The following is a 23,288-nucleotide window of genomic DNA, read 5'->3' as shown; positions in this document are numbered from 1 at the left end:
GCTACTGCCCCACTCTGCAGACACAGTACAGTTATCATAGTTCTGCTCTAGTTCTGTTCCACCTTATTTCCCTATCAGAGTTCACGGCAGTGTGTATAGATGATCCTATTCCACAATTCTGTCACCCCTGTTCCTACATCCCCTCCATGTCTCCTAAACTACCTATTTATGGGCAAGCACTGGAAAACACTCCTGTGGAAATGTAAGATTGGTGTTTTGTACTCTCTAATTGCAAAGCTCAGCTTCCCCTGTGTTTTCTTCTTCCTTCCATGCTGTCCTTCACTCTTCCCCTTCTGTGCCTACAGTGATCCAGCTGCTGTAGAGATGCACCGCAGTCAGAGCAAAACAAATCTCTCATTGGAGAGAGGGCATTATGCATGCTCATGTGCACGCAAGATCCCGATGCCTCTTCTATCATTCCTAACCTAAGCCACCTAGACAAAGACCCAACATGGTAGGAGTAGCATAAAAATCCATTTTAAGAGATGATTTTCACCACTTCCGCTTCGCTTGCTCTCTTGACTCCTTTCATACATTTCAGAAATACTCCCACACTGCTCCTTCTGCCAAATCTGCCCTGTGCCCTGTTCCAGCCACCCTAGTATCTCCTTTTCTTTGCTTAGTGGGAGTCCCTTGCAGAGAAGCATCCAAGCACATACAAAGGTGCAGTACACCAGCTAGCTGCATCTCAAAAGAGCTATGACTCGCAAGCTGAAAAGACTTGCTAGAAAGGACGATACTGCCTTATCTCTTGAACACGCTAGTTGGAGAGTTCATCTGCTGGTCATATTCCAACCACGTGTTCAGCGTTTCCTTTTTTTTTTAGATAAAAGCACTGTGAGCACACATATTTCCACAAAAACAACGTAGCATTATACTTGCACACAAGCCTGGTTTGTCTGTGAGAACAAGCCCAAATGAACACAGATGGGAAACCCTCCTACAGGCATGTGCCTCTCTAAAGCTGGGCCCACAGCAGGTTCTCAGCAGAGAGAAACTTCTCGGTTTATACCTCAGAGAAAAAGACACCTCTTAAAAGCCAAGGCATTTTAAAGTTTTTCAAGAGGCTGCTTTACACAAGTACCAAAATAATGTTTTGCCTGCTTATGAACGTAAGTTTCTGTTCAATCAACTAAGGGATCAAATAAGGTTTTGTGATCAGAAACTCAGGAAGTCATTATTCACTATTGCCCTATTAACACCAAGTTCTTCACTTCTTAAATATTGTTTTGTTTGATTTCTCCCTTTTCTTTAGGATAGAAAGTATTTTGGAAATCTTATTAAGATCTGCAAGAAAACTTTACATATGAAAGTGTAGGTATTTCAGTAGTCCAGTCTTTCATATATTTCACAAAAAAAACCCAGAAATTTTAGGTCACATGTAAACAGAAGTCTCTTGTTCTCTTTTTAAAACACAGACACTAAATCGCTGGAATTTTAAGTGCTTTCTCAAGGAACATAACCTGGTTTCCTAAACACAACATTTACATTTTAGTTCAGTGGAGAGAGAGGAACGCAGGCACCTCTAAAGACCTATAGCGAGTCCAGTCAAATTTAGGCTACTAGGATACTTGGGAACTCAGGCAATGAAGTACAAACTTCAGTCATCCCAGGATGCCCACAGTGAGATGTCAACTTCTAGCACAGGCAGTCTGTTGAACTAAGCTCCTCCACCTACGTGAGATCCAGCCTGCACAGCCTTCTGAGAGTGGGTATCAGCAGCAGTAACCACCTTTTAGATAACGTAGTAGCTAGAGCAAAGACCAGGAGAAGGAAAATCCCAGCTACTGGTATTTATTCAGTCAGGGAACCCACATCTTTCATGCCTAGGAGAGTCTCCTAGCTAAAGGATATCCTGGTTAACAGCATTTGCTACCTCCCCTCTCAAAGTCAAGACACTATGAAGTCAGAAATGCAAGTATCATTCAAGAAAGTGTCATGTAAGACACAAAACTGTGCAAGAAAGAGGGAAACTCTCGTGTTTTGGCACAAGCGCTTATCTAGAAAGGGGCAGGACCAGTATTCCAGATTCAGCTCCCTGGAACCAGCATCTATTTCACAGCAGATTATCACTGGATAATCCTGACTCTGAAACGCCTGCTGGCACCTAGCTCAGTTTCAAGAGGATAGGTGGAGGCTGGTCTCAGGATAGCCTCTGCCCTAGTAATGAAGGCAATTACCTGGATAGATAAGCTTAATCCTTTGCAGGCAGGGCAGAGCCCGCAACCCAGATCTCTCACTTCTTGGAGAAGCACTCTAAGACCTTCTGTTAAGTAAAATGTCCGTGGAGGCAGTAGCTCCTATTCAAATGAAGTATGTACAGACCTGGTCACACCTGACTTTTTTAAAGTTTCTTCAGACAGGTGAAAGAATTCAGATGTCCAAAAACCTGTATCTCAACAGGTGAGGCAGAGGTGAAAAGAGGTTACAGACATTTCTAAGCCTATGATATAACTAATATATTATGCTAGGGATCTTTCAGACTAATTAGGAGTTATCTAATGAATGCAGGTGCCAGACCTGGTTACCTGCAACACAACATTATGAATTTGTTAAGGATTTAAGAGAACTTAATATACCTAAGGCTACTTTGGGCATATTTAGATACGCTGAAATTCACACCACTAAAATCAGCTATATAAAAGTTTCCTCAGCCATCATCCAGATCTTACTGGCCACATCATGTGCAGCTTTGGTTCAAAGCCATCCCAAATCTATTAGCTCTGATCCCAGCAAGACAGTTTTTAAGCTCACTACTTCTACAGACATAATCTGACAGTGGAGATTCTTAGCCAAATAAACATGACTAGTATCAAAGATTTTGCTTAAGCAACATAGTGAGTGTAATGACAGAAACATGCAGAAGATAAAACATCACAAGGCTGACACACAGCACAGTCAGCAGTCTGGCAATAGTTAAAAAAGTTTCTGTGTAGTCACTTTGCAGATGTAAGTTACTTCTGCCAGGATAAGCCTCAAGACTTCATCTTTATTGAAACTGGCTTTGCTGACATGCGCTTGAAAGCCATTGTGTGTGTACTCTCCAAAAAAGTGAAAAGAACAAAGGGAAACATGGAATAAGGGATGAAGTCTTATTTATTATATACTTATGGAGCTCAGGCTGCATAAACAAAATACATCGTCATGGTACATATGCATTCATCTCATTTTTCAAAAAGACTTAAAGATCCCAGACTGAAAATGTTTTTCTTTCCCCTCTTCTCCATCATGCCTGCTTCTCAGCCATCAAATTAATGAGAATCAACTGACTAAAATGCGAAAGGGCCAATATTCTCATTTCACTTGAGAGTAAAAGAACAGAAGCCTTTGCCTTGCAGTGCAAAGAACAGAAGAACACTTGAGCTTTCCAGACAATGATGTGCTTACAGTCCCTCATATGAATATTTTGGTCTTCAGCCCAAGCCCCTTCTACTTGCACACAAGGTTTTTCACTGCTGTTTTGTTATTTGGCAAACCTACTACAGAAGGTTCAGCCGCGACTATAGGGCTTTGTCTCCTAGGCAATGTGAATTAACAGTGGCTCTTTTTCCTCAAATTGGTGAAATATTGCTTGGTTTTGTGGTTTTTTTCTTTGTTTTTTTTTTTATTATGGATTCAGGAATTCCATCTGGATTGCAAATTCTGTCCTAGTCATGTATTTTATGTACAACGCTGAAGTGAAAAGATAAAAATCAGCATATCCCACTTTAGTAATACAATGGTGTTTTGCAAGACACTGTGACTTACAGAATGAAAGAGGACTTGAGAAAAATCAGTCGCTGCTTTTTTCTAAAGTTGGGCTCAAAACCAAAGGAGAGGACATACCAATTTCTGTAAAATTTAATATGATACAAAGAAAAAACAACCCAAACAAGTATAAAGAACTATTTCTGAATGGCTTGTTAATTAGGTATTAACTAGTGTACTTGGAGCTCTGGCCAATGTGGTGCCATTCTTATGTGAAGGTGAATTGGCTGCAGACTGAGAGAGTAAAATTTTCCTCCATACAGAAAGAGCTACTTCCAGTGTTACTGCTCAGAACTATAAATATGTATTAAAAAAGCAGCAGGTAAAACACTTCTGTGTATCAACAACAGTGTTTTACGCTGCCTTGAGGAGGCTATTGGCATTAGCAAAGATGAGCAGTGAACTTACTCAGTAGGAAAGATTTGCATGAAGTGAGGGAGAGATGAACTCATGCATAGCTGTGTAACTGTGATCCATTCTAAACACACTTTGTATTTTCTCCCCACAGCAACCAGAATTCTTTGAACCAGCACAAACTAATAGACAGTCCTGTGCATGGCTTGCTGCTTCTCTTCTCCTCTCGGGATTCACAGGTAGGGTGGAAAGGAAGACAGAGATCCAAAAGTTAGAGGTCTGGTGGCTTTATACCACTGCTCATATCCAAGCCTTTCATGCTGGGAGCCACAGATATCAATGCTGCGTCTAGTTTTATGAGATGCTTTTTATAGCATGTGATCAGCGTTTAGTCCTGGAACAGATGCTGCACTGCGTTAAATTAGGGAGCTAGATTTTTGGATAAAGACTTTTGAAAGCAGCAGAAGACCGTGACAGCTGGAGGAACCTGCTACATAGAAGTAATTCATGAGGAAGAGTTCCTCCTTGATGAACAAATAATGATCATTTTGGCTTGTAATAGGGTTCCTGAAAGTACACCTTGCGAAAATGCTGCTTGTGCACATCACTGTCCCAGGCCAGCTTTACACTGTATAAACAAGTCTTTTCTCACAGAGGAGTTAACCTTGAATAAAGAGGGTAAAGCTGTGCCTGAAATCTTCTGTTCCTCAGCAGAACAGTGAGAACCATCAGTGAGGGTCATAGAATCATAGAATCATAGAATCATTGAGGTTGGAAAAGACCTCTAAGATCATCGAGTCCAACCGTCAACCCAACACCACCATGTCCACTAAACCATGTCCCTAAGTGCCTCATCTACTCGTCTTTTAAATACCTCCAGGGATGGGGACTCCACCACTTCCCTGGGCAGCCTGTTCCAATGTTTCACCACTCTTTCAGTAAAGAAATTTTTCCTTACATCCAATCTAAACCTCCCCTGCCGCAACTTGAGGCCATTTCCTCTCGTCCTATCGCTTGTTATTTCGGAGAAAAGACCAACACCCACCTCGCTACAACCTCCTTTCAGGTAGTTGTAGAGAGCGATGAGGTCTCCCCTCAGCCTCCTTTTCTCCAGGCTAAACAACCCCAGTTCCCTCAGCCGCTCCTCATAAGACTTGTTCTCCAGACCCCTCAACAGCCTCGTTGCCCTTCTCTGGACACGCTCCAGCACCTCCATGTCCTTCTTGTAGTGAGGGGCCCAAAACTGAACACAGTATTCGAGGTGCGGCCTCACCAGTGCCGAGTACAGGGGCACGATCACTTCCCTAGTCCTACTGGCCACACTATTTCTGATACAGGCCAGGATGCCATTGGCCTTCTTGGCCGCCTGGACACACTGCCGGCTCATGTTCAGCCAGCTGTCGACCAGCACCCCCAGGTCCTTTTCCGACAGGCAGCTTTCCAGCCACTCTTCCCCAAGCCTGTAGCGCTGCATGGGGTTGTTGTGGCCGAAGTGCAGGACCCGGCACTTGGCCTTGTTGAACCTCATACAGTTGGCCTGGGCCCATCGATCCAGCCTGTCCAGGTCCCTCTGCAGAGCCTTCCTACCCTCGAGCAGATCAACACTCCCGCCCAGCTTGGTGTCATCTGCAAACTTACTGAGGGTGCACTCAATCCCCTCATCCAGATCATCAATAAAGATATTAAACAAGACCGGCCCCAGTACTGAGCCCTGGGGAACACCGCTCGTGACCGGCCGCCAACTGGATGTAACTCCATTCACCAACAAGACCGGCCCCAGTACTGAGCCCTGGGGAACACCACTTGTGACCGGCCGCCAACTGGATGTAACTCCATTCACCACAACTCTCTGGGCCCGGCCATCCAGCCAGTTTTTGACCCAGCGCAGAACGGTCCTGTGACCGTACCCTGTGACCGTACCCTGTGAAGAGCTGCAGCCCCTTGACACAGGGTACCTGGGACTGCCACCCTACACCTCTCCCTGTCATCCTCACGCACCACCACCCTGCCAGCCCACAGGCAGCTGTTTCAGCTTTCAGGTCCTCAAGCACAAAATATGCTCACCTGAGGGTAAAGCCCAAATAAACGCCAACCTTCTTCAGATGAGTGTCAAAGAGGCTCTATGGCCCATATTCTGGGCACATTGATCTCAAAACCCTCCAGGAACTCAAGTCATTTGTGTGGCATTTTTACACTTAGAATAAATACCTTAAGAAAGAAATCTGATTTCTCCCCTTGGCACCCTTTCAAATACCGTAACAATTATTTGGCAAAGTTGCTGCCATAGATAATGACGTATATAAAGTAAAAGGCAGCATTACTTATGTCTGCCAGCCTTGGCTCACAATTCCAGCTGCCAATGCCATAGGACTGTGAAATCCATTTGCTGCACTAGGTTACCCACGAGATGGTCATCTGAAACGTGCACAACTCACTGTAGTCAACCATGTGCAGTCAACATTTGTTAAACATCTGATAAAGCACTGAAACAAATTACCTTCTTTATTTAGCAACACGCCTTGAGAACAGATTTTCTCCTGATTTAATGGGATAGTTCTGTCCATTATCCCATTTGCTATGCATTGCTAGAAACACCCCAGGCATCATACTGCCAAACAACTGACTGAAGCTATTAAAGGCTCTTCAAACAACATCGGTTCCTTCTGCTCTTGATTATTGAAAGATGTTCTCATAAAATATCACCATTAGATCAGATCAACAAATGAGTGAAAAGCAAGCAATAATAAGAAGTCCCACTTCCTATCAACTTTTCAGCAAAGTTCATATTCTGTGTATCTGCCAACATTTTTGAAACAGTTACACCATCTGACTTATTTCCTCACAGCAAAAGCTTTCATGTTGATCTTTCACAACAAACTGCAGCAGTGCTGGCAGGGCGTCCTGCTGCAAGAAGACATCGACAGCTATGTATGGGCAAGGAAAAATTCAACTTTTTGACTCCAGCTGCTTCCTAGATCTAGCATGGAGGAATAATTACTTATTTGCATTTCATTTAGAAATTCTTAATGTTACCATTTCTCCTCCTCTTTTTATTTTAGTCTAACAAGTTTTGAAACACTGAAACATTTAGTAGAATATTTGGCCTAACCCTGAACATTTTTAAATTCTTGCCTGAATACAAAAAATTATATACAAAGCCGTTGTATATTAATATGGTGAAAATGGTGCTCCATTCAGAGCTGTACGAATACTTATGCTAGATTGGATCTATAGTTTCACATAGAACTGAAATCTGTATGTTCTTAGTAGCAATTTAAATATCAGTATGATTTTATGCAGCCAGAATTTTTCAACAAATAAAAATCAAGCATCAATTATGGTGGCATTTTGAGAAATGACCTCACGTTTGATAAATGCTGGTTTGTGATTTTATTCTTTCTTCCTCCAAAACCACTCCATTTTGTCTTAAAAACCAAGGCACTATAAAAGTACAATAAAATAAAGCAGGAAGTGTTGAGCAAATGCATAAGAGTATATAGCTGGTCAGTCTGTAGAAAATACAATGTGGTAAGTGAAACAGTAATGTCAGAAGAAAGATTTTTTCAGCATAGGGCTACTGTTACAAAAAACCTGGATGTGAAAGCTTTTTGTATGTCTTGGGGAGATAAGAGTTATGTTGCAAGTTCAGTTCTGCTCAGCCAGCTTGGTTTCTACTAGAGATGCGTGTATATGTCAGCTAAGAGCATGAGCTTTCTTTTACAAGAAAACATAGTAATTTGGTTTCTCATAATGCTCTAGGCTCCCAACATTAAGAGCAATGCCAGCATTCAAACACTCTTGGCTTACGTTTCTAGTCCTTAACAGCGATATAATGCAAGAAGCCAGCAGCAGCACTCCGCATTTGTCTCCCAATCCACTTGTTTCGTGTGTCTTTGTTCAAAACCCCGTCCAGCTGGGGTTCACACCATGCTTCTAAGCCTCCCCTGAACTCAAGGCTGGAGCGATGTATCCTAAACAAACCCAGCAGCTACTCGTACATGCTGTCATTCAGAGAGTTGTATTAGAGCTGCGATGTGAAATGCCGTTTTGACAGCACCCCAAGGACTCTATTTCAGCGACTGTTTGAAACTGTTCCTTCGAGACCTCTTAGAGGGCTAATTACAGTTACACATGTAGGCTAGGCAGCAACCTATTCTTCAGACTATTGATTTGTTTTTTTTAAATTATAGTTATTTTATGGGAAAAAACTGCATACAACACAGGAATAAACTTTAAAATTTCCATGCTAGCATATTACATGACTGGGAAAGAGCTATATTGGTCCTGGTGAGAACAACAGATACTTCTGACCATATAGCAGAAAGTACTTTCTCTAATCACTTAATAAGTTTCACAGCACTGCTTACCAGCACAGCTTCTCCACAGTGTCCCAGAGTCACAACAATAATACCCCCTACACAGGGCAAAAATCAATTTCATTAAACCTGTGAATTTCCATAGAGTTGTTTGCCTTCTTTCTCAAGTTAATGAAAAGAAATACAAAATGCCTCTCTTGCTTGCTATTTCAGTGTCTACACCTTTGCCTCGCTTAAATCAGCTTAATCACGAGATCAATACATTTATTAGTTGTTGGAAAAATCCATCATGTGTCTTCATATCTGAGAAATGTTCAAGCAGTTCAGTGTACAAGAATCATGTTTAGACACAGGAAAAGAGGAAAATTACAACATAATTAGTGTAAAAACTATCAAATCCTTGATTAATCTGACAATATAACAGACTAATCCACTGGTGGGGGGGGGGTTTCTTACCTCAATAATCTTGTCATGAATTTGCAGGCCTTCTGCTTTGTCTGCAGGTCCATTTTCCAAAATCTTTGACACATAAATTCCCTCAGCAGATTCCTCCTGATTGTTCTGTACCAGGCGATAGGGAAGTTGCAAAAAGGGCCACATTAGTACAAGAAATGAGATGGTACTAAAATCAGCAGCAATGAAAAATGCAAATCCATGTGAAATATGCAGCTCGCTTTTCTAGCTAAGAATTAAGCTCCTTGGGATTTTTTTTTAAACTTGCTTAACGTAAACTAGTCATTAATCAAAAGGACAGAAATAATAAACCCTTCCAGCATTTTTTATAAGATTATCCATTTACTGCTGGTTATTTTAGTCTAAATGAGACACGGGGTGCAACGGTAATCAGATCCCAGCTAAAGTATTTAAAGCAGACCTCGAACTTCACAGCAGACAGTGACTAGTACATAAATGCACAGAGGAAGATACTCATCAAAATGGGTGCACAAGTGTTTCTCTCAGGACGGAAAGGGCTCCTGCAGTACTGCTGCTTGTAAACTTTTTTTCTGCATTTGAAAATAAAGCTCCAAGGAACAAAGTGACGTTAGTTAGCTGGCATGTAACAGTGATAGGATTTGGACTGGTTAACCTCATAAATCCTATTCACATGGGAGATTGAGAACTTGCTCAACTGTGAAATCCATACAGATCAGCTGTGGACAAAAAGAGAACCCACTTCCAGTTGATCTCCACACATTGCCAAGTACAACTCACATGAAGGTCAAATTTAAAGCAGGTAAGTTATCTACCACAGCTGGAACGATATACCTGATGTTGTTGCACATGCTAAAATTACTTCATTTCATCACGATAGTTTAAAATAGTTTAAATTCGTTATTAATAAAGAAATAATGTCAAGCAGACACTGCCTAAACCAAGCAGACACTAAAGTATTTTTAAGTGTTCATACAAATAATAACCTAGATAGCAATAAATGAAGGAATCTTTTTCCAGATGATTTATGCTTTGCATAGCAGTTTATATGATGCTTATTTTCCTTCTGTGACTGGTGAATCCCTGACCAACAGCATGATTCATATGTATACAGGTTTCTAGGTCTAGGTTCTATACACTCATGGGGGAATTTTTTTATAATTTTTTCTATTAAGAAAATGATAAAGGCATAACAAAAAATGGAGCCACTGTAAAACATGCTGTACAGTGTGTGGCAACTGGCCCATGGAGACTCAATCCAAGTAGATTTCACGTTAACAAGTAATTGTTCAACATGATGTTAGTCAGACTATGATTTCACAAACTCCTAGTTTTTGTCCTTTGTCGCAGAGACTCACAGGTGTCAGGTAAGAAGCAGAAGGGAAACTTATTAACAGTTCCAGCAATATTTTGAAATGATGAACAAACAGACCTCCACTGAGTTCCCACGTAAGCAGTGAGAAATGAAACTCTGATAAAAGCAGCGTAATAGTCATTAACCAAAATGCATGAAGGACAGGGTTTAGTTTTTTCTTAAGAAAACAAAGGCTAGATTACAGTACCTTCGCCCACATAAAACTGTGTTTTTTTCCGTAAGAAATTTCACTGGCTTTTTCAAGAGTAATGTATGACCCAGTAAGAAAAAGGATATTTCAGCCTGGCTTGTGGTCCCCATTGGCAGCACGTGCTGGTATCCACCAGTCCTGACACGAAAATGCAGCACACGGCATACCAAGCTCCAGCACCTTGTCACACAGGCTGAGCGGCAGGGGATGGAGGGGAGCTACGGAGACGATCGGTTTACCTGACCTTTAGCTGAGTCTGTGGGTGACTGCAGGAGCCCCAAGCCGTGCCCGCAGCGCACACCTCCCTCCAGCCCGGCTTTGCCATGGTATCCTCGGGGAGGATGCCTCCACAGCCTGCTCTGTGGGACAGTCCTCCCAGCCAGCCAGAGCTGGGGCCCAGGACAAAAGTGGGGATCAAAGCAGCCTTGCTCCATTAGAATAATGAATCACCTCCCAGAAACACACACTTATGTGAAATAAGTCCTTTCCTGACAAAAGACAAGCTTGTGGTGAGTCGTTCCTTTCCACTCCTCCTCCCCGGCAGGTAGAAGGTGAATGGTGGGGAAGCCTATTATGGACTTAAATGAAACACAGCAAATGGAAAGTATGTATGTATGTTCCCCAAGTCACCAAGAGTCACCTGCTTTCCAATGGGAAAAACCTGCATTGTACTTATAAAACACAAATAACGTGTGGTGAAGGAACACATTCCCACGTAGGTGACTAATATAATGACACCACTGCTCTGCTCTTCTGCTGCAAGAGCCAACGCTTCACCCAAGGGCACTTTTTCCCTGAACAACCTGAATGTACAGATCGCCTTCATGAACTCTTTTTGTCTTGTTACCAAACAATCCCTGTTCCAGTATTTACGTTTTTGAGCAGAGCTTTTTATTTTCATTATTTGAGTCAACTCAATCCTTTTTTTCCTGTTATATCCTTTGGCTCCAGATATGTTGTGCGAGACCTTATACTGGTATCTGGGAACTGCCAGTCAAACGTCTGTGGTATTCACGTTTATCATAATGAGAACAAAACAGAGTTTCCGAATTAAACTTCAAAGACTCAAAAACCTGTGTGACCCAGCTCTGCCTCACAGCTCCACCAACTTCTCCGTCTCCAACTATAAGTGTTAATGGAAGACCATGACCATTTCCTTCTCTCCGGTCAGAAGTTCTCTCCACAAACAGTGCTATGAACCTTCAGATATTTATCATTTACTCCTTAGACTTCCAGAATATTAATTCAAAAAGCCTAACAGTTTGTAATATAAAAAACGGTTCCAGTATGCACTGACAGCATGTAAGTACTTCAGAGAAGCCCAGCTGCCATTCCAAGAAAGCTGAAGACCATGCTCCCTTTTCTCTGCAGTTTTCCTACAGCTGTAAATAACAGAAGTCACGCTGCAATCCAAGCTAAAGATTGTCTGGACTTTGTTACTGGTATAGTCAAAATATGGATATAATCAAAGCACGTGTATTTTATCTTATAGCCACCTGTTGTCTCATCCTTCCACTAGAAAATCTAAGAAACTCTTGCTTTGGATTTACAGCACCAACATTTGATAACTGCTGGTCTTCATATTTACCCACAGGGAACAGTAATTCTGCAGCGCAGACAGTGAACTTCTTAGGCTAATAGGAACAGACTCTTTGGCACCACTAAATATAGCTTTAGAGCAGAATATTGCCAAACTAATATACAGGGTCCCATTCCCCTCCTCAGTAATAGCAGGAGGTTACAATTCTCCCGTTTAACAAGAACCTGATCAGTGCATAATTATTACCAAGCCTTTTTAATCAACTATTAATTTTCCAGTTTAACAGGTTTCTTTACCCTTCATATGTAGTAACAGTCCTGACTAATGCTTTTGGGAGGATGAAGTAAAAAAAAAAAAAAAAAAAGCATATTCTTATGCATCTTCTAGGGGGGTTAATGATCCTTATGCATATTCTATGGTTTCCAATGAACTTTCTAAACCTAGACTGATGAGACTAGATTGATTTAAGATACAAGATTGATGAAAACTCTGTTTCAGTTCACAAAGAAAGAAAAATTGAAAGTGGGCACGTGAGAGCAGGACATGTGCTTAAACTATCTGAGCTACAGAAGCAAATTTTCATCTCTCCTTTAAATGAAAAAAAAAGCAAGCTGTTTCCAAAAATTCCAATGGCTTAATCCTGCAACAATGACTCTTATAAGTAGTCCCAGAGATTTCCATTGAACAGTTTGCATGAATACATATTACTCAAATGGGAACTGTGTGCAGATCAGCCTAAAGTTTTAAAGCAAAAACAATGGGAACACCTTTCCTGAAAATGAGAATAATCCAATTCTCACAAGATTATGTCTTCAAAACAATGACTCCAATTACACCTGATAATATACAGTTCTTCTATGTATGGAGCTGATTCCACACCTACTGTGATCAAAAGTAACTCTTTTATTACTAACAGTGTATACCGTAACAGAAAGTATGGTCAAAATAACCTACAGTTACTTTTCTCGTTACCTGATTGGGTCGTCCTCCTATAATATTGAATCCCAAAGTATCATTTTCTCGGTGTAGCATGATCGTTAATGGTTTGGGTTCTCCTCCCTAAGAAACAAGAGGTGAAATATTATTAAAGAACACAGTCTTGAAAAGAAGATCTTAAGTGAAAGCACTAACGTACAAAAGATTTTTAGCTGCAGAATACGTAAGATAAGGCTTAAAGGAAAACTGGGCTGAAAAGATAACAAAAGACTTTGCACTGGAAAAAAAAACAAAGAAAAAGTCAAGGGCCACTGAAAAGTAACAGGTAACACCTGATTATCTTCAGTGCTGAACAGAAAAAAGTGCAGGCTTTTGGTGGGAGGAATGCTCAGCACCACTGAAAAAAGTCAGAGCTCCAAATGTCTGGAATTCTCTAAAAAAAAGAAAATCCCTGTGTGTGTTGACGTTTCAGACATTAAGCATATAAAATACATTATAATTTTCAGACCCCAAAGTCACATTAGTACACATTTCATAGCAACTTTCAGGGAAGATACTCACAGAAAATGAAACCCAACTCTTCATCCCAACCTTTCACTTCTCTCCCAAAAAGAAAGAACCCAAAACGATGTCTGTAAAAAAAGTAGTTTTTTCTACACAAGGTTTAAAATATAAAGCAAACATTCAAAAACAGTGATGGAGTCAAAGTTAAAAATGAAAAAGTGAAAGAAACCCTTTCCTTCAGTGGAACAGGTAAATAATTGTCTAAAAAAAAATACAAGCGAAAAATATGTGGAGGCTTTAGCACAGCAAATTAGCTTATTTTACCTTGTTCACATATGATAATAGCTACATTTCAGGAGCCATATTCCCCACAAAAGAATTTGTATTCATCCAGCACTGTTAGGTGCTTTTGTTTGCCAGTCTCTATAAATTAGTCGATTAGTATAAATTTGACACCTAAATAAAGGTATACCTTTCTAAACATTCAAAATATAACACTTACTGCTGAAGCCCATATTTTATTAACTGCGACAGTGAAATGTTTTATTGCCGCATGATACATTTGATTTTAATGAAGTACATTTTTACTTTATTGATAGTTTTTCTTCCAAACGCCTGCTTTATTCATTACCCTGGTCTCATCTGTGAAAGAGATTTCCGAGCGGCAGTACATACAGCAACACCTACTGGCAGTGCTCAGAAATGGCAGATGCTCCGCTACCGCCCAGGAGGAGCGATGCCTCCACGTTTATCCCCACTCCTCCTCGCCAACTCCTTACTGAAAATCCGAATCTCTCTCCTCCCTTCCACAGCCACTGCTTTTCTCGCACACCCCACACTCCTTAACAGTCACTGCTGCCCCCCTTCATACGACCTTATCCCATCCGCCAAAAGATGAAGCAGATGTATGAGCACACCTCCCAGGGCCAGCAACCTAACCTCATGGATTAGCTAGCCAAAGGAAATCAGAAAAAAAAGAGAAAAAGATTAAATATTCAAGTCTCCAAACACAAAGTTTCTCAATGCCACGAAGAGCCATGTTTCTAGGCACGCAGGTGTCCTGCGAACGTCCCCTTTCCCATTTCCCATGCAGCAGTCAGATGCCCAGCAAACTACACTGCTTCAGGAGTGAGTTTGGCTGCTCAGACCTTTTCCACTTGGGGTTTCGCTTCCCAAGGGTCCGTGAAGAGTTGGGTAAAACGAAAAATTCTTTGCATTGCAACACTCCTCACCACGGCTGCGACCAGCAGTGCCAGAGCCTGCACGGTGATCTTCCAGCCCGGAGTTAACGCTCAAAAAAACCAACCCCCTTACAGCGAGTTAAGCCAGCTCACCAGTACTCTCGGACGGTTTATTCAGCCTAAAGGAAGCAAGTCGCTATCTGAGCAATGTCATCGGACCTGAGAAGAGAGCGAAGCACTGCACCAGTCTCTGCTATCAACAGTGTCAACTGTTACTCCATTCTACCACACGAGAGAGACGTTGCTGTCCTTTCACCATCGTTGCCAAAGTTTACAATAATTTTATGCTCCAGTTTTTTAAGACAACTTCTCGGCTGCTCAAACAAAAGTTAAAAGCCAGCTCCATGCCCCTGAGCTTCTGCCAGTCCCAGCTGGAGCAAGCTGAGCAGCAACAGCAGCCGGGTCCCCGCGAGGCGGCGAGGCCTGATGCGGACACCCTGCCCGGAGGAACCGGGACCCGTTTGCCGGCTGCCAACCGAAGAGCGAAACCCTCTCCCCTCCCGCCCGCTTCCCATCCTCTCCGGCCAAGCAAGCGACAAGCCGCGCTCGGCCACCGCCGCTACCAGGCACCGCTGGTCTCACCACCGCCCGGGTTTTCGGCCACCGAAGGGCGCCGAAACGGGGACCGACAAGAAGCGTGTCCCCGCTCGGGGCTGCTGGCTCCATCTCCCCGGGGGCGGCGAGGGACGGGCAGAAGCGGCTCGCGCCGCCCGGGGATGCGCGGGGGGGATCGGGCTGGGTCCCGAGGCGGACTTGGGGGTGACTGCTGGCCCCCAGGGGACACCGCTCGCACCGTCACCTCGGCCGGTCGCTCACAAGTCGGGCAGGGCGAAAGCAGGTCCGGGGAAAGCATCGCTGGAGGGGAGCAGGCCGGGGCGTGCTGCCCCGCCGGTCTCTGCGCCCGCACTCACCTTGCCGGGCTGGCCGCCCGCCAGGTCCCGGGCGATGCTGCTGATGTGGCTCATGTACTGGCCGAACTTCGCCTGGTACCGCCGCGCCGTCAGCTGCACCTCGCTCTGCAGCGCCGAGAGCTGCGCCAGCAGCGACTTCTCCCTCCTGCTCCAGCGCAGGGCCTCCCTCTTCAGCTCGGGACCCGGCTCCGGGCTGCCGCCGCCCCGCAGCGCCCGCAGGCAGCGGTGCCCGCCGCCCGCCCGCGGCCGCGGGGGCGCCCCCGGCGCGGGCCGCCGCGGCTGCCCCGCGGAGCCGCCCCCCGAGCGGCCGGGGGGGGGCCCGCCCCGCGGCTCCGGCTCGGCGGGGCCGGGCGGCGGCGGCGGCCCGTAGCGGCACGCCGCGAGGTGGGCGGGCAGCTCTCGCAGCCGCACGGTGCGGCCGCAGCCCCGCGGGCTGTAGTCGCACTTGACCTCCAGCTTCTGGACGAGGCTGCGGAGCGGCAGGACGGGGCGCAGCTCGGCGGCCGCCAGCGGCTGGCAGCGCAGCGGGCAGCGCCGCCGCCGCGCCGCCCAGGGCAGCAGGCAGCCGGCGCAGAAAACGTGCCCGCACGGCGTGGACAGCGGCTCCTCCAGCACCCGCCCGCACAGCTTGCACTGCAGCTCCGCCGCCACCGGCGCCGCGAAGCGCGACGGGTCGAAGCCCATGGCGCGGCCGGGGACCGCGAAACTTTCGGCGCCGCGGCCCCGGCCCGGCCCCGCCGGCGCTGGAGCCGCTCCCGGCGGGCGGGCGGGCGGCGGCGAGGGGCGGGCGGAGGAGCGGGGCCGCGCCGGGGGAGGCGGGCGGCAGCGCCGAGCTGGAGTTCCCAGCGGCTCCCCCCCGCCCTCCCGCATTAACTCCCTCTCCCCGGCGCTACCGCCCCGCGCCCAGCCCCGGCACCACCTCCGCCCTCCCGGGGCATCCTCGCTACGCGGCGGGGCGAGGGGGCGAGGCGCGGGGATCCGCCGCCGCCCGGCCCGGCCTGCGCCCACCGCCCTCCCCCGTGCGAGCTGTGCCCCCGGCGGGTCACTCGAGGTTGGGTTGCGGTCGTGGGGGTAGGAGGTGGACAGGCTGCAAAGCAGCGAGGCGCTTAGGCTCTGCTACTGCTGCACGTACGTGCCGGTAAATAACGCAGGAGTGTGAGTATGCCCATTTCATTTCTCTCTAAAAGGCTTGCTCCTCTTTTGCGCTCCTGTTTTGGGATAGCCGGCAGGGCACAGAAAGCTGAACCCCCCCCCCGATACTAATGCTCTCTTTGTTGCCGCACCAAAAAAAATACAGTCGGAATAACAAAATTGCTTGTTGAGCTCCCTTAAACAACAACATATGTATAAACAACACTTTCATTTTAAGAAAAGCTGAAACACAGCAAAATCTGGAAATGCATAGTTAGGATCAATAGCCCGCCTGGATTCTACCCCTTCATTGCTGCACAACCCACAACATACACTGAAACATGAAACCCCTAACACATTCCCCACATAACTTTACTATTGAAAACACAGGGCCAGATTGCTGCCCCCCAGCCCTGTGGAAAACCTCCCAGAGGAGAGTGGGATGGAGCACTCTGAGGGGTTTCTTCAGTGGGCTTCTTCACGCCTGGGTCAGTCACCATCCCTTTTGGAAAGGATGGCAGGTTTGGCTTGTCCAGGCCCAGACCATAGGATATTTTCTGGACTGAGGACTCCCGAGGCAGAGCCATGGTGCGTCCTCACCAGTTCTGCAATTCCTGCCTCAAACTCTGAATCCCAAGAGCATCCTTCTGGGAAAGCCATCAGGGCTCTTGAGACCCACTAATGAATGGTTCTTTCCCATGACTAAGAAGACAACATGGGGACAATGCAAGAGAGACATCCCTTTTTCCCAAAGCAAGAAGGAAAACCCTGCACACACCTGCCCCTAGAACCGTACCTGGGACCACGGATCTCAGTTAGGTCTACCTATCATTTGCTTAACAAAAGTTTCTCGGCAATTTTAAACAATAACAATTGGCAATGCCTCACGGAACATCTACAGACCCAAATACTACTGAGAAGCACCAGCAACCTACCATTTCTGACTGGCCACACAGAAACCCACAGTTTCAGTTGGATTACCGTGGCCGTAAAATAAATAAACAAATAAACCGCACCTTCAAATAGTCTCTCAGCTTGGAGAAAATGCACTATAATACATTATACAATATTTCATTGCTGATCAAAATCATATTCTCTCAAACAAAAAAGGAAATCAGATACCCTGAGAAACTAATTATGCTATTCGTACTGGTTTTTGATCATCTAGTATTTCCACTGATTTTAATTGCTTTGCTGATCAGGTCAGAATCAGTGTCATTCTGAATGTTAGAAAATGAATAAAAAATAGTATTCTTCTCATCTGTCTTTGCATTTAACTATTCATTTCCAGTCATTATTTGTTTATACCATCTCTTCTGTCCCAATGTCCTGATGTATTTTCTTTACCCTCTTCTATGTGGCCCAGAATCTGAGGTCTGAACACAGGCAGTAACATCTACACCCATAAATTAAACTGGGCAAAGAACGGGCCCAAACATGGGCACATGATCTGTTAAACTGGTATTGCCTCTGTTAATCCGCTGGCGTGATGCTTGGAATGGTTTTGGCCAAGGCCTGCGAGCAGCCTCCCAAACCACACTTGGGTGCGGCGCAAGGGTTGCAGGGTCCAGTCCCAGGAGATAGTTTGGGGTGACTGTCCTGCTTCGGGGGTGAGAGCTTAGGAATGAGGCTGTGAGCCCTTCCAGGGTCCCTGGCGCATTTTAGTCACCAGTACAAATGCAGCCAAAGGGATGATATAGCCAGGTTTCAGCCTCAGAGCCTTTAGATTTCTTTTTAATTAGGTGATTAACTAAATGAAGGTTTAGGAATCCCATAGTAGGCATACTTCTAAAAAAATCTGGCCCTCCTTGGGCATTGGTGAGATGTCAGTGCACTGGCAAAATGGTTCCAGGCGGTTGTGCCCTTTCTCTGTTCGTGCTGGAGTAAGAAACTCTCTTTCTTTGCTAAGATGTCAGCATGGATGACAGCACAGGTGACTGGGTTTATATCAAAAGTAATTTTCCAGTGCAGGAACCTGTAATACAGACAAAGGTGCAAAACTCATCTAAAGGTAACAGCTGTCTGCACACCAGACCTCCACGGAAATGGGTACGCATGGATAAATGCACACAAACATTACCGATGTGCTTACATGGGATTATTCCTACAATTAGTCCTATTAGTTCCTACGTAATCAGGAAATGAAAAACACAATCCTCATACTTTCCTAAGTTGTGCTTAAAGAGACAACGTATTTATAACCTTGTTTGCTCATCCGAAGTCTCAGCACCTACAGCTCCAGGTTTGATACAGCCATTCCAGCCATGGCTTTATGTGGCAGTCAAAGACGGAAATGCGGATTTAGTGAGACGGGGAGAGGCTGAGGAGCACAGCAACAGCAGTGCCCTCAGGAACGTTGCCCACCACTGCGATAGCTCTGTATGGCTCCACCACTCGCACCGGGACTGCGCCAGCCATGGATAAAATAAACGTTGTGCAGTGGTTTGCCTCCAGGACAGTCCATATTTCAACAGCTTCCACCGTATTCCCTTTTGCACCGCCTGGTGAAGCAGCAAAAGTCATTTAAAATAGGAAAGCATTTGCTTTCTTAGTCACAGGTACCTAGACACACACACACATGCACACTTTGAGGAAGGATTTGGTGGGAGTAGCTGCTGCTGAGGGAGTTCTTTATCAGCACGGAAAGCCTGCTGCTCCTGGGCATCAGAGATGGGAGGAAGAGCTATTTCAAGTATAAAATCAAGGGTTATTTCTGCCTGTAGTTCTTGCCTCATCCTAAAAGGATCTGCAGTTTAAAGTGTGAACTATACAGCTGTCCCAAATCTTCTGATGAAAGAATCCCGAGATAAGAATTACTGCTCTGAAATCCTGCAGGTACCTGGAAGGCTCCTGGCTCCGCTGAAGTCAATGGGGAAAATCTGATGAACTTTCAACTCACATATGTGGGAATGGAGCATGTATTTTTGTTTTTTCCCCTTCATTTTCATAATCATTTTGCCCTGTTATTCAGCTGTAGGATTTCAAAGGAAGATTCTTTTCCCAGTCACACTAATAAAACCCTGTAACTAGTTTAGAGCCAGGAGGACTCAGCAACTTCAGTCTGAGAGCAGAATTTAGACCTGAGCGTTTGCTATTAAAACCCGTTATCATCAGAAGTCTGGAAAGAATGAATGCCATTGCACTTTGGCAAAGAAAAGATTATAAGCATAAAGTTAGTCCATATAATTCATGGGTTTTTTTTGTAGAGAATCACCTCAGAAGGGGTTTTTTTTTCCCTTTTATTTTTCAGGTCAGCAAGCAATTTTTCTGCCCCACAGTTTATCATTGCAGCATGTTAAGAGAGTTTGAGGAAGTGTCCCTAAGACGGAGGAGTAAGAACAAGTCTGAAAGCTCATGGTTAGTTGCTGAAACGTAAACAAGTGTTTGTATTCATCAGTTAAGGAAAGAAACTCCAAAAAAACTGCAGACATTCAGTAAAGAAGTTTACACACAGCAAACATTTCTGATCTATATTGTTCATTGGCACGAAGACACTATATGGTCTCTGTTTAATTCACAGAATTCACAGCACTCGATTGAAGTTCCTATACAATGCCTGTCGCTAACGAGGCCGATGCATTAAGGCACCAGTCCTTAGGGCAGTCAAAAGAAAAAGTCTGCACCTTCCAACACAAGAGGTGGGTAAAAGCACCTCCCAGTACGTGCTGTGAGGCCTGACCTGGGAGGTGTGCTCTGCGGTCACCCCCTGTGGACTGAGCCTTGCAGAGGGAGGAGGAAAAGGAGCGGTGAGGTTGTGCGTGATCTAAGAGTTGAGCTGCCCAGTGCTATAAAAGCCAAAGGCTTCTGAGCGTGGCTGTTAAGCCTTTTGGGAACTTAACTGTTGGAAATTAAGGATGCCATCGACTTTGGACACCTCCAGTAGCTGAGCAGTTGTTTTTGTGTAGTACTTTTTTACTCGGAGTCCTGTGGTACAAAGTCTATCGGTAGATATGAGCACTGAAAGGTGACTTTTCCACATCTTCTTAACTGGATATTTTAACACTAAACCACTGTGAGGGAGGAACATGCTCTTATCCCTCTTTTACAGATGAGGAGGTAGATAACTAAACTTGTGGGTTGAAATAGCTCACATAAACTGGAAGTGTGTGTCAGAGCAGGGGACTGGGACTGCTCTCCTCTTTAGGAGACTATTGACAAGGCAAAGCCTTCTCCTAAACTGGAAGCCCAGGTCTGTGTGATACACCTGCCCTTCACCAAGAAGTTTCCGATGGTCAGGAAATCCGGTAGCGAGAACAGGCAGTAGCTCAAACGGGGAGAGCAAAAGGAAAGCTGAGAGCAGTGGTCTGACCCCAGGAGCAGGTGGAGAAGGGGAATGCAGGTGTCTGGATTGCAGGAGTGCATGGGGATATGCGCTTCTTTAAGTCTCTAACTGCAGACTGCACTGGGAGAGGCAGGAGAAGACTACACACTTGACCCATAGGACAAAATAGACTGATACACTTGTTCTAGGGTTGAAACAGTGTTTTTTCCTATTTCTCCTTTTTTTCTTTTCTTGTTCAGTGTTAAAGGAAAGCTACTTTTTAACAGGGCAAGAAAGAAGGAGCGAGAAGAGGTGAGACCCAGACTGAGAGAAAGCAGGTCTGCCGGTGTGGTAATCTCTCACACTTGTCAGGCCTGTACCACATTCCTGCAGCCAGCTGGATCATCGCTCAGCTGCCTGGGAACAAGCTCACTTCAGACCGTGCTGGCTGCCGAACCCCTGCCCCGTGCTGCCCGTGCCGCCTTTCGCACCACAGCCAGAAACGTGGGTCCAGCTGCAGCCTACGCAGAAGGTGCTAGCAGTGGGGATAAATGTAAAGGACCATGGGAGCCTTGCCTTGGGTGTTTCTATCTCATTTCCCTTTCCCAGCCCAACTGTTGCAACCCTCAGATATCCCAGTTTCTAAATTTGTCCTTGCAGAGCCAATCCACAGTGCACTCACCTGCTGCAGACATCTCCTCTCAGCACAGAGCTGCTCCCTAAGGGTATGCTTACCAAAAGCTTTCTGTCTATTTTAGCATCCATTAGCTCAAGGAGAAAAAATCTAAGGGGATGATTTTTCACATTATGAAACCTCAGCAACTGCTGTCACTGAGCAGAGCCACTCACTGTTGCCAGGCTCATAGGAGATGACAGAGCCCAAACTGGTTCGGAAAGGGATCACCTCATTGCTGGTGATAGTCCCTCCAGAGTAGGGTCCCTCCCTCTTGCCCTTGCAGTACTTGAGCATCAGCAAACACATAGTGGCAGTTCCTAGAGCTTCCTTTTCAGGCAGTAAAATTACTTAAAAAACAAAGATGGAAAAACAGTCACCTCGCCCAGTATCAGTAAAATCAGGTACACCACAAACTGAGATAGAAGCAGAACCTCAGTTTCTAACCCCAGCAGATCTCAGTGAAGGCTTTGATAGCTGCTCAGATTAGTAGAAATGCTTCAGGGTATTACCACTCTTCTGTCTTTCACACATCTCTTGCCAATATTACATTGCACAGCATTTAGAAAACTGCCTTTACCTATACATTTTGTAGTATTAGCTTGCACATCAACCGGTAAGGGAGAAAAGTAAACCGTGTTCAAAAACATATATGAAAAGCTCAGAATGAAATATGACAAACTAAAAAGAAAAAATGTGGGAATTTTGTGGTAGGATTTTCAGAACTCTTATGTAAATCCATTAATTTAAGCCTTTGAAATTAAATTTAAATATCATTGCCACCAGAATGTGGCTGGCCTTAGTCTAAGGCAGGTGAGCAGCCTGAGAAATGTGTGCAGAAAATTCTGATTGCTTTATGCATTTTAACACGACAAGGACTGGAAAAAGCTATTAGAAAGTCAAAGAAAACAAGACAAAAATGAAAGAAACCATTTTAAAATGGTAGCTAAAATATAATTACAATCAGTGCATGGGAATACGGGAATCCATGCACTGTTTCAGTGTTATTAGCTTCTTAACAGCTGCAGTACAAAAAACAGGTTGGAAATATGGAAGCAATATACACAAAAGTGAAATGAAAAATATCTTGGTGTTCATATGGGCCTTAAGATAAGCATGTAAGAATATGCTTCTGTTTCTTTCATGTAATCTATTTGTTCATTACAGGTACTATAATTTATGCACTTTAGAGTGCCCTCTTCAATCTCATGCCTGTTGCCTCCATGTACAAAACAGGTTAAACAAAAATGGCCAAGGAACACTTTACTTTGTTGGCGTTCCTCACATATGAAAGCTGTGATACTCACTCCAAATATTTAATTGACCCCAAGGCCAGTCCCTTTGGGACCCAGCTTACGTTAACACAAATAATGTAGTGCTAAAAAAGAAAGATCCCCTCATTTAGTGAAGTATTTTAGTGCTCTAGCAAACATGATTCCTAGATATACTTCACTTCCTCCATTGGAGACTTATAACATTAAAGTCTCGTGTTTGCATTTGACAGTAGAAATAATATGGAGTAATGATTTACAGTAGTAAATCTTTAAAAATATCAGCATAATATAGAAGCAAATATTATGAGCAGTGAGAAAGTATGCTTTTGGATTTTGTAATTTTTCCAGCTCTTGATCTGTTCAGCCTCGTTTTTCCTCCGAGTCCTATTTTCCTAAAGCTACA

General features: G+C 44.7%; 1 protein-coding gene across 1 annotated transcript in view; it reads right to left on the bottom strand.

The window, feature by feature from the left end:
- The window catches only part of PDZRN4 (PDZ domain containing ring finger 4), a 258,759-nt gene extending 242,508 nt beyond the window's left edge, over positions 1-16,251 (bottom strand). The window contains exons 1-3 of the mRNA XM_076331316.1: positions 15,547-16,251; positions 12,927-13,013; positions 8,874-8,978 (exon numbers count right to left, since the gene is read on the bottom strand). Of these exons, the coding sequence (XP_076187431.1) occupies positions 8,874-8,978; positions 12,927-13,013; positions 15,547-16,230 (876 nt within the window). The 5' untranslated portion in view covers positions 16,231-16,251. The remainder of the gene's footprint in view (positions 1-8,873; positions 8,979-12,926; positions 13,014-15,546) is intronic.
- Positions 16,252-23,288: the final 7,037 nt, after the last annotated feature.

The sequence above is a fragment of the Aptenodytes patagonicus genome, chromosome 1 (genome assembly GCF_965638725.1).
Source record: "Aptenodytes patagonicus chromosome 1, bAptPat1.pri.cur, whole genome shotgun sequence".
Taxonomy (NCBI): domain Eukaryota; kingdom Metazoa; phylum Chordata; class Aves; order Sphenisciformes; family Spheniscidae; genus Aptenodytes; species Aptenodytes patagonicus.
Note: the sequence above shows the minus strand (reverse complement) of the source record. Positions and strands in the feature narration are given on the sequence as shown.